Genomic DNA, 14,842 nt, shown 5'->3' with positions numbered 1-14,842 from the left:
CATGTCTCTGTTCTTCAAATCTGGAAGTGAGATCGCCGCCACCACCACAACCAAACCTCCTCCGCCGCCACCACCCTCCGGTTAAGTTGTAGAATATGGAAAATTGGCTTTAGATGGTGAAATTCGATCATTAAAACTCTAGATCTAGAGTTTTCATGGTCGAATTTCACCTCTAAATCCTTAAAATCGTGAGTGTTATTAAGGATCAAGTGGTTATTAAAAAAAAAATGTGTGTTTTTTTGTCGAATTTTCTGGGTGGTTTTTGTCGAATTTTTGGGTTGATGTTGGTCGATTTTTGGGGCGAATTTTTGGGTTGATTTTGGTCATTTTTTGGGTTGAATCTTCTCGAATTTTTGGGTTGAATCTTCTCGAATTTGGTCGAATTTATGGGTTTAATTTTCTCGAATTTATGGGTCAAATTTTGGGTTGAATTTTGTTGATTTTTTGAGTTGATTTTGGTCGAATTTCTTGTCAAATGTTTGGATTTTTTTGGGTCTAATTTTTGGGTTGATTGTTGTCGAATTTCTGGGTTGATTTTTGTTGAATGTTTTGGTTGATTTTGGTTGAAGTTCTTGTCGAACTTTTGGGTTGCTTTGGTCGAACTTTTGCCTTTATTTTGGTCGAATTTTTTGGTTGAATTTGGTCGAATCTTTGGGTTGATTTTGCCGAATTTTTGGTCGAATTTCTTGGTTGATTTTGTCTAATTTTCTGGGGCTTTTTTTGTTGAATTTTGTTTTTTTGTTGAATTTGATTTAATTTTGTCTAATTTTCTAGGTTTTTCTGTTCGAAATTTGTTGATTTTTCAGGGTATATTTGGACGAATTTATTGATTTTTCTGGGTGTATTTGGTTGAATTTTGTCCAACTTTCTGATTTTTTTTTTGTCGATTTTTTTTTTTTTCAGATTCGAATTTTTTTTTGTTATTAATAATAAAATATCTCCCCTTTATCTTATTTCTTTAATATTTTCTCTCTCTTTACTTTATTTTAAATATATAATTTCTTACACCTAATCATTATTCTTACACCCAATCATTATTCATATCCCAATACAATCCAAGATTCTAGTTTTCTTAAAAACCACCCAACATTCCTTAGGGGAACAACAATAAGGAATGGAGGGAAGTTGATAGTGGAGTATTTTTTTTAATACAACTGGCTTTTGGGCCCGTTCTTCGCACGGGCTTTTACTCACTTGAAACTTGAAATTATTTTTTGAGGGAGAAACTACAATTTTTCAAACAAATGATAAGTTACATGAAGCACAATTGCACAAGCTGTTATTATAATGCTTAAAATAAAAAAGAACGGCAATCTACCTATGAATGCATATATTTACAAAGAGAATGTCACTTTAAACCCGCAAAAGAATGGTTTCATCTAAGATGGATCAATAATTTTGCTGTCTAAAATTGTAGAAAATAGTCTCTCATAACTGAAACCTCCAAAAATTTAAAACAGTCTCTCATCACCCTCTTGTTTAACATGGTCCATTTTCACCTTATAATCCAATCCTTTGATAGAATATCTTATTGATGAATTCTGCACATTGATTTCAATAATAATTATGAATCAGCAGTAAAAATATCAACTATCAACTGCTTATATATACATATAAATGGAATTCAACTAAAATAGAGTGAAAGAGATAGAAAGTCATTAGAGATCTTGAGGCAGCCGACAACGTTCAATTGTGCCTTGATAGTTTGGGATGAGAAATGCAATCCAAGTGAGTATCTGCAAATGAGGTACTTATAAGGGATGTTGAATTTGTAAGGGATGTTATGAGTTAAATGACAAACTCAATTCAGTTACATTGGAAGGGGAGGTGGAGGGAGAAGAGGAGAAAATTAGGAATTGAATAAATTAATTCATTACTTCATTGAATTAAATTGAATTAAATTTGGAGGTTATAGAAGCTGAAAGGGAGGATTGAAGGCCATGTGTCTTCAAAATGTTGTTGCTTACGTGTCCGCCACATGTCTTCAAAATGATGTTGCTTATGTGTCCTTGAAATGGAGATGGTTATGCTTTTTAAATACTAGGTATTGATTAGTGGAAAAAAGTCTAACGTTTTGAGGGGGAGGGGTTGGGGGTGTATGAGATCACAAAAATATATTGTGAGGGGTGAGGCGAGGGTTGGAGGATTAAATTTTTTAATGGTTTTTTTTAGCGATTTCCGACAATAATGCTAAAAGATAAGTAAATTCCAAAAATATGTCACATTTTAATTGGTTTCTCAGTCTACCGTCCACGTAAGCAAAAACTTAATAAAAGTATTTTTTTCCGATTCAACATCGAACCGCCAATTCAAATGGCGGTTCTCTTTTGTAATAAACCGCAAATTGAATTGGCGATTATCTTCTCTAAACTGTCAACTCAAAAGGCAGTTTATTCCAAAATCAAATAGCTATTTGAGGTGGAGGTTCGGTGACTACTGAAACATCACAATAAATCTCAGAGTTCGAGGAGAAACCAAACATAACAACAACAAAAGAAGTATCCTATTCGAAGATTGTTAGAATTGAACAAGACTTGAACGCGCAAATGGGGTGTTGCCTATGCCTAGCGGCGACGGTGGAATCGGGTGTTTTAGAGAGAAAATGGGGATTTGAGGAAGAGGGTGTTGCCCAAGGTGTTGTAGTAACTTAAGGGTGACGGGTTCAAGGCAAAATGGGCTTTGTTGGGTTGTGAATAATGTGATTGAAGTGTTGTTGGGGTGATTCAAAAGAGCGAGGAATTGAGATAGGAGAGAGAAAGAAAGAAAAGCCTGAGTATTGTTTTCTTTATGAAATGTTAACCGCTCAATGAAATGGCGGTTCAACATAGGGAGAAATCGCCAATTGAAATAACGGTTTTCCTCTTCTAACCGCCATGTTAGTTGGGTTTTTTGCCGATTTATTAAAAAAAATTAAATCGGTTTTATTGCTGACGTGCAGAGTAGACTGTGAAATAAATTAAAATGTGGCGTATTTTGGGAATATACTTATATTCTAACATTATTACCGAAAATCGCTCGTTTTTTTTAGGAAGTATAAATATATTTTTTACTTGGTTAAGTGAGAGAAATGACACTTCTTCCGTTCCATAAATATCGCATCATCTTGTTTTTTAAACTATTCACACTATACCTTTGTTGAATTTTTGTGATTCCTACCTAAGAAAAATTATAACCATATGAGATCTTGTCAGATTTGTACCAATATATATTTTCTAAATATATATTTTTTATAATATTCGAGATATTAAGAATCAAAGTATGTATTGAGAAAAGTAAAGTCAATCATGGTGCAATATTTTAAGGAACATAAGAAGTATAATATTAGTAAAAGTTTGTCAATTATAAAAAAAAATGCAAGTATTAAGGAAAGACAAGAAAAGCAGGCGAATATTAAAGGACGGATGGAGTACTAGGTACACGCATATACTAGCTGTAGGTATATCTAAGAACAAGATGCAACCCGCAATAGTTTAGGCTAGCATGTCAATGAGAAAGGAAAATAGATTCGTGGTCGACATAGATTCACAGAATTGTGCATGGGGTAATACTGATACACATACTCCCATACTCCCAAGACTCCAAACTAAGCAAAGTGTTGGGCTTTAAGACATCTACGTGGATACCCTTATCTTAGTGCCATGAATCTCAATTCTCTATACCAATAGGAGCTCTTTATTCCGATTATTACCCAAGAACCAAAAAAAAATTAAAAGGAAAAAAAATAAATAAATATACAAGAAAACCCTCAGCAGTCCACAACCACTGGTAGTGACAGATTTTTACAAGAATCATCTTCCTTTTTCTCTCTCTTGAAATATGCAGTCGAATGTTTAACAAACTGAGTTTCAACAAAAACAAAATACCAAAAAAACCCAAATGACAATATATACAACTGAAGTATTCCCTAATTGCCTTCCCTACATTACAGAGCTCAGAGTACCTTCACCACATTCATATCAGAATTGCCAAATTACCTGCAAAAAAACCATTCAAAATGAGATTTACTACAGAAATATACCAAAAATCCAAGCATATTCTGTAGAAACTCGAACGACATTTCCACAACCACTTGATCTCAAAGAGAATCAGTTGTTGAAATCAATCAAAAAATTGTATAAAGCCGGGAATTTCAATGAAGCTTTCTGTTATCTTCAGAATATGGTGAGCAGAGGTTACCAGCCTGATTTAGTCCTTAGTACAAAGCTAATTAAAGGGTTCTTCAACAGCAAAGAGGTTGATAAAGCAGTACAAGTGATGAATATGTTGGAATCAAAAGGCGAGCCGGATTTGTTTGCATATAATGCTATGATCAGCGGTTTCTGCAAGGTAAATAGGATTGAAGATGCTAATAACCTGCTTAACAGAATGAGGGCTAGAGGATATTCTCCTGATATAGTCACTTACAATATCATGATTGGTAGCCTTTGCAGCAGGGGGAAGCTTGATATGGCCTCAAGAGTGTTGGAAAAACTATTGAAAGATGAATGTCAACCAACCGTTGTTACCTACACTATCTTGATAGAAGCTACTCTTAACGAAGACGGGACCAATGAAGCAATGAAAGTTTTCCATGAGATGCTAGCAAGAGGGCTCAAACCCGACATGTATGTCTACAACACCATGATTAGAGGGATGTGCAAAGAAGGGTCAGCTGATCAAGCGTTTTCCTTTGTTCGCAGTTTACCCTCCCAAGGTTCTCATCCAGACGTGATCTCATACAACATCCTCTTACGGGCGCTATTAGACCGAGGAAAATGGGAACAAGGGGAGCAATTAGTGAGAGAGATGCTATCTAGAGGATGCGAGCCTAATGTTGTGACATACAGCATACTGATAGGTGCATTGTGTCGTGCAAGCAAGGTAGAGGAGGCTCTAACTATGCTGAAAGTCATGATGGAAAAAGGATTGAAACCCGATAATTATAGCTATGATCCTCTGATTTCAACATTTTGTAAGGAGGGGAAATTGGATTTGGCAATTGGAGTTTTAGATCTAATGACTTCTAATGGCTGTTTGCCTGATATTGTCAATTATAACACTGTTTTGGCAGCTTTATGCAAGAATGGGAAGGCTGATCTAGCTCTTGAAATTTTTGATAAACTTAGTGAGGTGGGTTGTGATCCAGATGCAAGCTCCTACAACTGTTTGATAAGTGCATTATGGAATGTCGGAGAACGAACAAGGGCTATGAAAATGGTAGAGGATATGTTTAAGAATGGGGTTGATCCTGATGAGATCACTTACAATGCCCTTCTATCATGTCTTTGCAGAGATAGGATGGTCGATGAGGCTATGAAATTACTAAGGGATATGGACAACTTTGGTATTAAACCAACAGTTATTAGCTACAATATGGTCCTACTTGGTCTTTGCAAGGAACAAAGGCTGACAGATGCAGTTGAAATGCTGGGACGAATGGTAGAAAAGGGTTGTCAGCCAAATGAAACAACTTATACTTTGTTGATTGAAGGAGTAGGATTCGCAGGATGGCGTCATGAGGCTATGGAATTGGCAAACTCCCTAATGGAAATGGATGCTCTTTCCGCTGACTCTTTCAAACGCTTAAGTAAGGCCTTTCCTATTCTTTCTCCACACAAAGAACATGCAGCCTATGGAATATGAACTAAATATTTCAACATTGTCTCAATATGTCTAAAGACAAAATACTGTATATAAACTTTACTTCTTGAAAGCACCACAATCCCATACACATGTTTAATGTTGGCAGCTACTTCTGAAGACCTTCAATGTCTGTTTGAAGTTTGCCATTACTCTCTCATATGTCAGAACTATTTCAGTATAAGTGTAAATATTTTTCTTTCTACTTACATCACATGTATTTCCCTGTAAAAGTTGTATTTAAAATTCAGAAGAAAACCTCTTCCCTCACCCTCTGTTTTATTCTCTGAAATACCTGTTATATCAGTCAAAGGGCAGGGTAAAACCAACTACAATAAAACAAGGGGATCGGCGTTGTGAAATGCATCAGAATGCTGAGGATAAACCCAAGTCAGAACCTAGTCCCTAGGAATAACAGCAACACAAACTAAACCAACAGATCCTTTTTGCCAAAAAGACATCAAAGAGAAGATCAGCAGACATAGCTACAAGCTACCAATTAATGGGCTAAAAATCCAGTAATACAAATTCAACAACATGCAAGAAACATTTCCTGGAGCATTTGCTAGAACAATTTCACATGAACAACACTACGTCAAACAAACCCACTTAAAAAAGAAACTTGCAAAGTAATAACTCTGTTTATCTTCCAAATGGAAAAGAGGGGAGTTTATACAAGTCTTTCTTTTTCCACAACAACTAATCCTTCGCAAATTTAATAAATAACTTAAAGTTAAAACCCAATATAAATTACTTCATAAGCACTTAAGCAGGGTCTAGAAGGTCTTGACGTTTACAGTCTTACATTTAAATAGAGAGCTATCCAAAAAGTCCCAGAAGAAAACATATGGTAAAATGCTTATATAATAACCATCAAACTTTTTCATAACGTGACAGAAAGAAAGTTTACCGAGAAGGAAAATTGATGTACTCAACGCAGAAGAATCGGCCACGTGAAGATTGATGTTTGGAATCTTTTGTTTGGCACAAAATCAAGTTGGGGAACCATACTTGGTCTGAAACCAGGAGATATTAAATGAATGAAGATGCTCACCTGGCATCAAAATCAATTAATTAGATATAGCTGGAAGTAATGAAATGAGTGATTTAATTTTGATGGAACATTTCAAATGTATAAGGTAACACCATGAAATAACAGACAAGAAGATAACTGAAAGGCAGAAAATAAGTAGAGCACATAGTCAGTTGAAGTTCCTCTCTGTTCATCATTATCATTATCATTACCCCATTGCCTCAAAGAGGCTCCCGCAAGAAGCGGGGTAAGGGGGGGGGTCGGACGTACGCAACCTTACCCCTGCAATTGCAGAGAGGTTGTTTCCAATTGACCCAAAAGCGATAACGGGACAACAACGGGACGACCATCTTCTACTTCATGGAAAGGAAGCGAAGAGGTAGTAAGAGTCATTTTGATTTAGTCCATCACATCCCACAGCCAAAAGAACAAATGAAGTTCCTCTCTGTTGTCTTTCAAAAATAGGGAACACAGTGCATTAGTGGACTAAAGGGGGAAACTCGAGGACAAAGACACACAGGATTATATACATCATATGAAGATAATCAAAAATATGGAAAAAAGTGCAGTTGGTTACTCAAGATTCCTCACTTCCTCACTACTCTGTCTTTCACATCGGCAACCGATGCGGCTCGATTTTCACGTACAGAAGAAAGTGCATCTGTCAGCCAAATGAATCTGCAGTTGCTTTTACACGTATACCAGTACATTTTATCAACACGTCAACTAATGCCTCCTTGGGAAGTTACCAACATCACGGCACACCTTAATAAAAACATAAACGAGGGTAAAAACACCCACGCTTCCATACATCACATTGCATGATCCAATTTAACCTAACATGCCTCATACAAGCAGCAACAATTCTACATGGAAATCACAAACTGCAAAAGACAACACCACCAAGAATACTAATCCTACAAAAAGAAAAGAAGGTTCTAGAGAGTATAGGCAGCATGAGCTTTAAGTGCTTCCACATGTCTCAATCAAGTCAATTTTCAATTATTTATACTCAATTTTTGGCGGAAGTAAGAAACTCAAGTATCTTAGGTAAAATCATAGAGTGAAGACGATGCATACTTGTACTCAGAATGTTGAAGATATCAAATGTTGCATCTCAATTTAGCTTAACACCTCCTCTTAAAACCCCCCACTCAACAAGCTTAGAAGAGAGTTTTTGAGCTTCTTCCATCATACCATAAGCAGCTATTCCTCTAATTAAACTGGTATAAACAGTTGCATCTGGCTTGATCTGATTGGATATCATGATTTCAAGAACTTGAATTGCAATATCCATCTTCTCATTTTTACACAACTCGAGAATCATAAACCTGTAAAAGTTATTTAAAATCTTGTGGTTTCTTCTATCCATCTCCCTGAGTACCTCCACACACTCATCAAATTTATCTGCCCGACAAAAGCCCCAGACTAGACAACGATGAGTTATATCATCTGGACTAATCCTCTTATCTATCATCTCACTGTACACTTGCATTGCTTTCTTCATAGAACCATTCTTAGCCAAACCATCCATGACAATATTATAAGTAATCAAGCCAGGAGAGCAGTTTCTATCATTTAAAAGCCTAACAATGCAAAGAGCCTCATCCAACATTCCTTCTTTACAAACAGCTGCTAATAGGGTGTTGTAAGTGATTATATCCGGGGAAAGGTTATTGCTAACCATTTGATCAAGAAAATTTATGGCGCGATCCAGGAGCCCATACTTACACAAACCATTGATTAAGATATTATAGGTAACAACTGTTGGCTGGTGAGAAGTTTGATTCATGATGGACAAAATATCATCAGCTTCTTCCCAATAACCATGGCTGCAAATAGCATGGAGGATAGTGTTGTAAGTCACAGCATTTGGCTCCAAACCGTGAGATACTAGATTATGCATCACCAAAGCCATTTCTTTGAAATTTCCTTTTTTACAAGTAGAGTTTACCAGTGAATTATAGGTGACCCGGTCAGGATAACAGCCTTCAACAGAAAAATCATCCAACACTTTAAGAGCTCTTACTAACCCACAATGTTTCATAACCAACTCTAACAGAATTGTATATGTGATAACATATGGAGGACATCCCTTCCTAAGTTGCTCCTTCCAAAATGCAATAGCTTGATCAAACAAGCCCCTATCAAAGAAACTTCTGATGATTGTATTATATGTGATTGCATCTGGAGAGCAGCCGCTTGAACTCATATCTTCCAAGAACTCAATGGCAGAGTTTAACTGCCCACTTTTGCACAATCCCCCAATCAACATGTTGTATGTTATAACATCAGGAACACCACCCGACATGACCACAATTTGCAAGACTTTTGCTGCTTTCTCAACCTGATCTTGTTTAACGAGACCACGTATCAAATTTATACAAGAAGGGAAGTGAGGAATTTGACTTTGACGGGCCATGACCTCTACCAACCTTGTTGCTTCAAACAGCTTTCCATAGCTGCAGAATTTTTGAAGAATATCATTGTTTTTTAGCTCATTATTCTCAACAAAGGGTCCTTCAAATGATGAAACAGTCCTTTTCAAACTAGTTTGTCTAGCATTCTTTTGTACACCAGATGTATATCTTTGAGACCTCCATTTCCATCTATCACGTCCAATCTCATCGACATCGTCAATGCAGACATTACCATGTTGAGCTCTGCACTTCAACCGGAAATTATTTCTCCCAAAACTAAATCCAGACCTTAGTAAACATAATTCAAGTTTATCGCTATATTTTGACAGAGAAGCCAAGTTGGACTGAGATGGTTTCACAATTGTACAAGGGACAAAACTAGCACTAGCTTCCTTTCTGTTAGTACATGAATCCAGTCCTTGTAAACAAGGAATTCCAACTGTATAATGCTGAGAAGCAGCAGCAAGCGCCATCATTAATTTCAGTAGTCAACAGTACTATCCCATAATAAATTCCATAAAATTCCTTCAATCTCTTAAATAGTGTTATCCAACAATCCTCGACTTTTTAATACCTGCAAGAAACACAAGCTCAACAAACTAAAATTAATACTCAAAGAAAATACCAAACTTTAAAACATCAATTATAAATTACACATAATCCCCTCTAATATTGAAATAAGAAAATGCATGCCTAGTTCTCAATCCAAAAAATTACCCATTCCATAAAATCAACCAGTAAATAGAAAAACAAGAAAAGAAAAACAAATGCCAACAAGCAAATAACGAGAAAGAAGTACCTGGTAATCTCCAAATTCATTCCATACACAAAACATCAAGCAAGCACATGCATGAAAAGTAAGGATCCAAATTAATTTTGTATAATAAATCATATAGATATACAGTCACAAACGTGAAACCATCCCCCCCACCCACCCAACCACCACACATACACACACACACACAAAAACCATGATTTAGAAGGAAGATTCACATCAAAATAATACCATAATTTCAATAATTATTCTACTAGAAGCTCAGCGACAGATGGTGTCAATGGTCTACCTTTGAGTAATAAGTTCCATCTCTCCTCACTTTCAAGATGGGTCCTCAAATCATCTTTTCCTTCACAAATTTTCTCATTAAAGTTTAAAAGTTACATCTTAGTCAACAAAATTCCAACACCACATATACACATTTCAAGCACCATTCGAGCTCCCATATTATACATGACATTCATTACCATCAAATGTCTCCTACGCACGGATTCTAAATAAACCATACACCATTCTAGGGTCTACAGAGATACCTCTACCACGTAGTTCCCATTCATAACCATGAAGATTACTCCACTAACACGGGGAAAACAAAAAGCAAGATTACCAAACAACATCCATTCATTTACACCTTATCAAAAAATTATATAGTCCAACTTCATTTCAGAACACAACAAATCATACGACAAGACTTATTACTCACTCCCCCATGGTTGATAACCTCGATGCCAAACACAAAATCTATTACAACTAATGAAAGTACACTGTAAAGTAGGTGCGGAAGTCATGACATAAAATCATTCTTTAGATTCAAATCCAACTAGCATATCCACAATAACTTACAGCATGGTTGTTAATATTTTCTATGTAAAAATCAGCATCGTCTGCATCAAAGACAACACAAAGGCCAAGCAAGTTACACATGTGGAATAAAGTTCGAACATGATATACGATGAAAATCACAAGCATTAAAATTTCCTTATTCCACACAACTCAAGAGCAAAGGAAAACCTCCTCATACCCAGATATACCAATTTTCCACCTAAAAATGATCTAATTCCCCCAAAGTTAATACAAAGCTCAATTGCTCATAAATCTAAATTATCCAGATTTGCAAAGAAAACTTTAAATCAGTGTTCCTAAGATAGAAAATAAAACCAATTGAAAACTCACTTAAAAAAGTTATTTACTACAACTACATATTTACAATGGCGAAAACTATCATTTTACACTCTCCCATCCATACTACCATATACAAATATCAAATATATATAGTAACATAGGTCATTATAATATGGGTGATTCCAAATCAATAACAGTTATTGATGAAGAGTACTAATCACATAGCACAATTGTAAATAAATAGACTTTCAAGATATACATTTAAATTCAATATTTATTCATTTAAATTCAATTGCTATGGCAAGAAGATTGGAGATATACAAGCTTTATGTGATGTTCTTTACAAAGTGTGTTTACAATATATGGATTCAAAGGAACCAGAAGATCTTGCAAGAGCCCTGATGCAGTCGTTAAAGAAGTCAAATTTAAGGTGGCGTGTAGAGCAACGATCAACAAAGATTTACGTCGTTAGCTTAAGTTTGTAAGCCTGCTGGCTTTTGGTTTTGGTTGTTTGGTCAGTAGCAAATGAAGGGTGAGGCTTCCAGCCCTTCCTAGAAGGTAGGGAAGTCTTCATTCTAATGCTTTCTTTGATTCTTTGTTTCTCTTGTTTCTTTGACATTTTGAAAAGCTTTATTGTTCATTTGGTTAATAAAATTCATTTATTTGCCCAAAAAAATCAATTTTTATTCATTTAAGCTCAAATTTTATTCATTTAAGCTCAAAATTTATTCATATAATCTCAAATTTATTCATTTCATTTTTTTGTTTTTTTATTTCCGCCTTATTATCATTTTTCTTGTCGATATAATTGCGAAAATGCCATGTTTTTGGCACGGTTCGCAAATCACACTTATTGATAAATACACTAGTGTGTGGCCTGAAATGATGCCCTGATTGCTACTTTGAATAATTAAAATTCGAGATTCTTCTTCAGCTCAATGTTTGACCAAAATACATATAGTCCATAAAAGTATTAAGTTCATAAACTACTTATGTACACTACGTCATTTACTATGCCGAGTAATTTTCAATTAGATCATCGTAGAATTCGTTTAAGTTATTTTCTGATGGAACTAAGTGATTCAAATTAATAATCACTAAATTAATTAGATATATGCAAGACATTTCTATAATCAATGCTTATGAGACTTATGATATCATGTTTAATTCATGTTTTCCCTAATGCTTTAATTGTCAGTTTTATTCCAGTATTGCCCATAAGAAATACTAAATGGTAACCTAAAAACTTAGTTGTTTTCAACTTCATGTTAACATGTATTTATAAGTTAATGTGCATAGATAAACTACATTTAGTGGTTAGTTAAGATGGTAACGAGAGTTATTTTCCAAACTTGAGCTTTTGTATTCGAACCTTATTGTATTGATTTTTTATTATCAACAACAGCTCATAACCTTGGTGGGTAGATGATTAGGCGTAAATAATAGAGTTCTACATGGCACATAAACTTTCTCCCCAACGCCTTTTAATATATTAGTATAGATTTCCCTATAACATCAACGGAAATTAGATGTCACTTTAGAATACCCCAAGGTCATTTCAACTAAATTTAACAACATTCTTAATAATTAAACATTAATGTATGAAAAAATGAAAATGGCTATTGAAGATGGCTATTGAAGTAGTTTAATTAAGCCTCCGTTTGTTTGTTGTAAAACGTTTTCAGTATAAAATTCATAAGCCAGTTTCCTTTTATTTGGTTCCTTTAAAGAAATGGTGAAGATTGAGGGCAAGAAAGGAGAGAAAGATAAAGAAAGAAAGGAGGAAAAGCGTTATCCATCCCTTTCAAAGGTTTACAACTTTATGGAGTTTTGGAAATTTGTTCTTTTATTTTTTTCCAAACTAAACAAGGTAAAATGGTTAAATGGTCAAAAAGGGGCAAATCATTTTCCAAAAAAAATGTTTTACGACCCATTGAGGTGGGTATGAGTATCTCAACTGGCGGGGATACTGCCATCGAGAGGTTCTCATGCAAACTCCAGCGGGAGATTAGTCCACTCGCAAGGCGGTGGAAACTACTAGTAGTAGAAACCAAAAATAAAAATAAAAACTTAAGAGTGAGAAGCAGCGCAGAAGCAACAGTAGGGACGGCTGCTCACTTGCTCAATTTAATAAATGGAACAGAGGAGAGGGAAATACCCGGAAGCGAGAGAAGAGAAGGCGGCAGAGGCAACTTCCACTCGGAGGAAATAGAAGGAGAGAGAAATATATACGGTGGCGTACCGGTGGTTCCCCGCAGCAGGGTAGCGGCGCTATTTGGGGTAAGGGGAGGATTGCAACAGTATATGAGATTAAAGGACACAATACTCTATATAGGAGGGAGTTGTGGCGGCTTACCGGGAAATGACAGCGTTGGAAGGTGGTGCCGTACTGTTGTAGGGTCGTCACAATACAAACTTCGGTGATGGGAGGGCTGTGCACGAGAAGAAAACGGTGGGAGAAAGGGAACGAAAGAATTAAGGAGGGTTTGTACTTTCAACGGGGCTGGTGCACCCACCCAAAAGATGAAAAACAACATTGTACTCTTCCATGTACACGTGAGTTAAGCCCGTTCTTTGAAGCTTAACCGAATGGTATTTAATTAAATATTACTCCATAATTTTTTAATGAACGTGGTACACACTAAATTTATTGTGGATTATGTCTTAAAATAAAGTCAACAACTTGTTCGTACTTTATTTTAGCATTTTATTATTATTATTATTATTATTAGGATTTCTTGTGTTTTACCACCTTAAAAAAAACCCAACTTTATGTTTTACCACCTTAAAATCTCAAAGTTTTAAATAGCCACCTATAAATATTCCTTTTTTTCTTTTTCACCACCTGTTAACGGTTTTGTTAACAGTTCCGTTAAGTGGGCCCACTTCCAACGGGCTTCTTCTTCAACTGCTTCTTAACCTGCTTCTTCAACTAATGTGTTCATCAAATTTTCATGTAATTGACAAATTTGTATCAAAAAGCTTGAAATTGATTCAGAGATTTCATTTAGTTTTTATTTTGAGCAATTTGTTGGGCGAAATAAGCAGAATCGAGGTATAATAAGGTATGAATTTAGATCCTTTGTTGAAATTTCGTAGTTACTTTCATGTTGAAATTGATGATAATTTTGACAGAATTTGAGCCAATATTTGTGTGTGAATGATTTGGGTATGCAAAATTTGTATTTTGGTTTGCTGAATTATCGATTCAATCAATGAAATTAACCTCAATTTTTCCAAAAAAAGTTTTGGTTCATATGAAATTCAAATTGGGGACTTGTTGAATGCTTAATGTATTTACAAATGGGAACTACATTCAAGGAACTGTTTTGGAATGCAGCTAGAGAAAATGCTGAAGTGAGTGAAATATATGTAGCGGTTGTTGATGCTATTCTGTTGCTTTTTGTTTCTTCTATTCTGTTGTTGCTATTACTACCCTTCTGTTGATGCTATTATGTATTCCGATGCTGCTAAGTTAGTAAAAAAATTTGTTTGTTTGGTCCAATTGTTTTGGCCTTATGCATTGTCTTAGTGGAGGTATGTCCATTCCCCAATGCTTTCATATTTTTGTTTCATTATTTTCCTTGAAGTTTTAAGTTTAATAAACCAGTATATCTTAAATGAATGATAATTATACGAAGTATACTATAACATATATAATTTACAAAGTCAGACTATATATTTTCTTATAATGAATTCAACCTTTAAAGGAACAACTTAAATTGCATATGTCTTGTGTTTTTTGTGGTTGTTCTTGTTTATGATCATACTCTAACCGGTTATCTTTTTCTCATTTCCACAGGCTTCTCAAGGGACGGGGCCAAACAACATCGCTAACAAGACTTTTCCCCAAGAAAGGCAACCTACAGAAGC

The 14,842-nt window shown here is 35.3% G+C and overlaps 2 protein-coding genes across 8 annotated transcripts; one reads left to right on the top strand and one right to left on the bottom strand.

Moving 5' to 3' along the window:
* Positions 1-3,706: 3,706 nt before the first annotated feature.
* LOC110802646 (pentatricopeptide repeat-containing protein At1g08610) lies at positions 3,707-13,486 on the bottom strand. 7 transcript variants are annotated; one of them, XR_008918928.1, is made up of 6 exons: positions 13,326-13,479; positions 13,128-13,240; positions 10,691-10,731; positions 7,733-9,646; positions 6,530-6,673; positions 3,707-3,974 (listed from the first exon to the last, which is right to left on the bottom strand). XR_008918928.1 is itself a non-coding variant. In XM_056826934.1 (3 exons), the coding sequence occupies exon 2, from the start codon at positions 9,546-9,548 to the stop codon at positions 7,770-7,772; it is 1,779 nt and encodes a 592-aa protein (XP_056682912.1). In that variant the 5' UTR covers positions 9,549-9,646; positions 13,128-13,477; the 3' UTR covers positions 6,525-6,673; positions 7,733-7,769. The 7 variants fall into 7 exon arrangements, 1 of the variants encoding a protein (XP_056682912.1); XR_002537268.2 differs by lacking the exon at positions 13,128-13,240 and having other exon boundaries at positions 13,326-13,486; XR_002537266.2 differs by lacking the exon at positions 10,691-10,731.
* On the top strand, positions 3,877-5,889 carry LOC110802647 (pentatricopeptide repeat-containing protein At3g04760, chloroplastic-like). The gene has a single exon (XM_022008081.2). It carries the CDS (start codon positions 3,877-3,879, stop codon positions 5,620-5,622), a length of 1,746 nt encoding a protein of 581 aa, XP_021863773.1. The 3' UTR covers positions 5,623-5,889.
* Positions 13,487-14,842: the final 1,356 nt, after the last annotated feature.

This window comes from Spinacia oleracea, chromosome 4 (assembly GCF_020520425.1).
Source record: "Spinacia oleracea cultivar Varoflay chromosome 4, BTI_SOV_V1, whole genome shotgun sequence".
NCBI classification, from domain to species: Eukaryota; Viridiplantae; Streptophyta; class Magnoliopsida; order Caryophyllales; family Amaranthaceae; genus Spinacia; species Spinacia oleracea.
The sequence above is the reverse complement of the archived record's forward strand: the minus strand, read 5'-3'. Positions and strand labels throughout refer to the sequence as shown.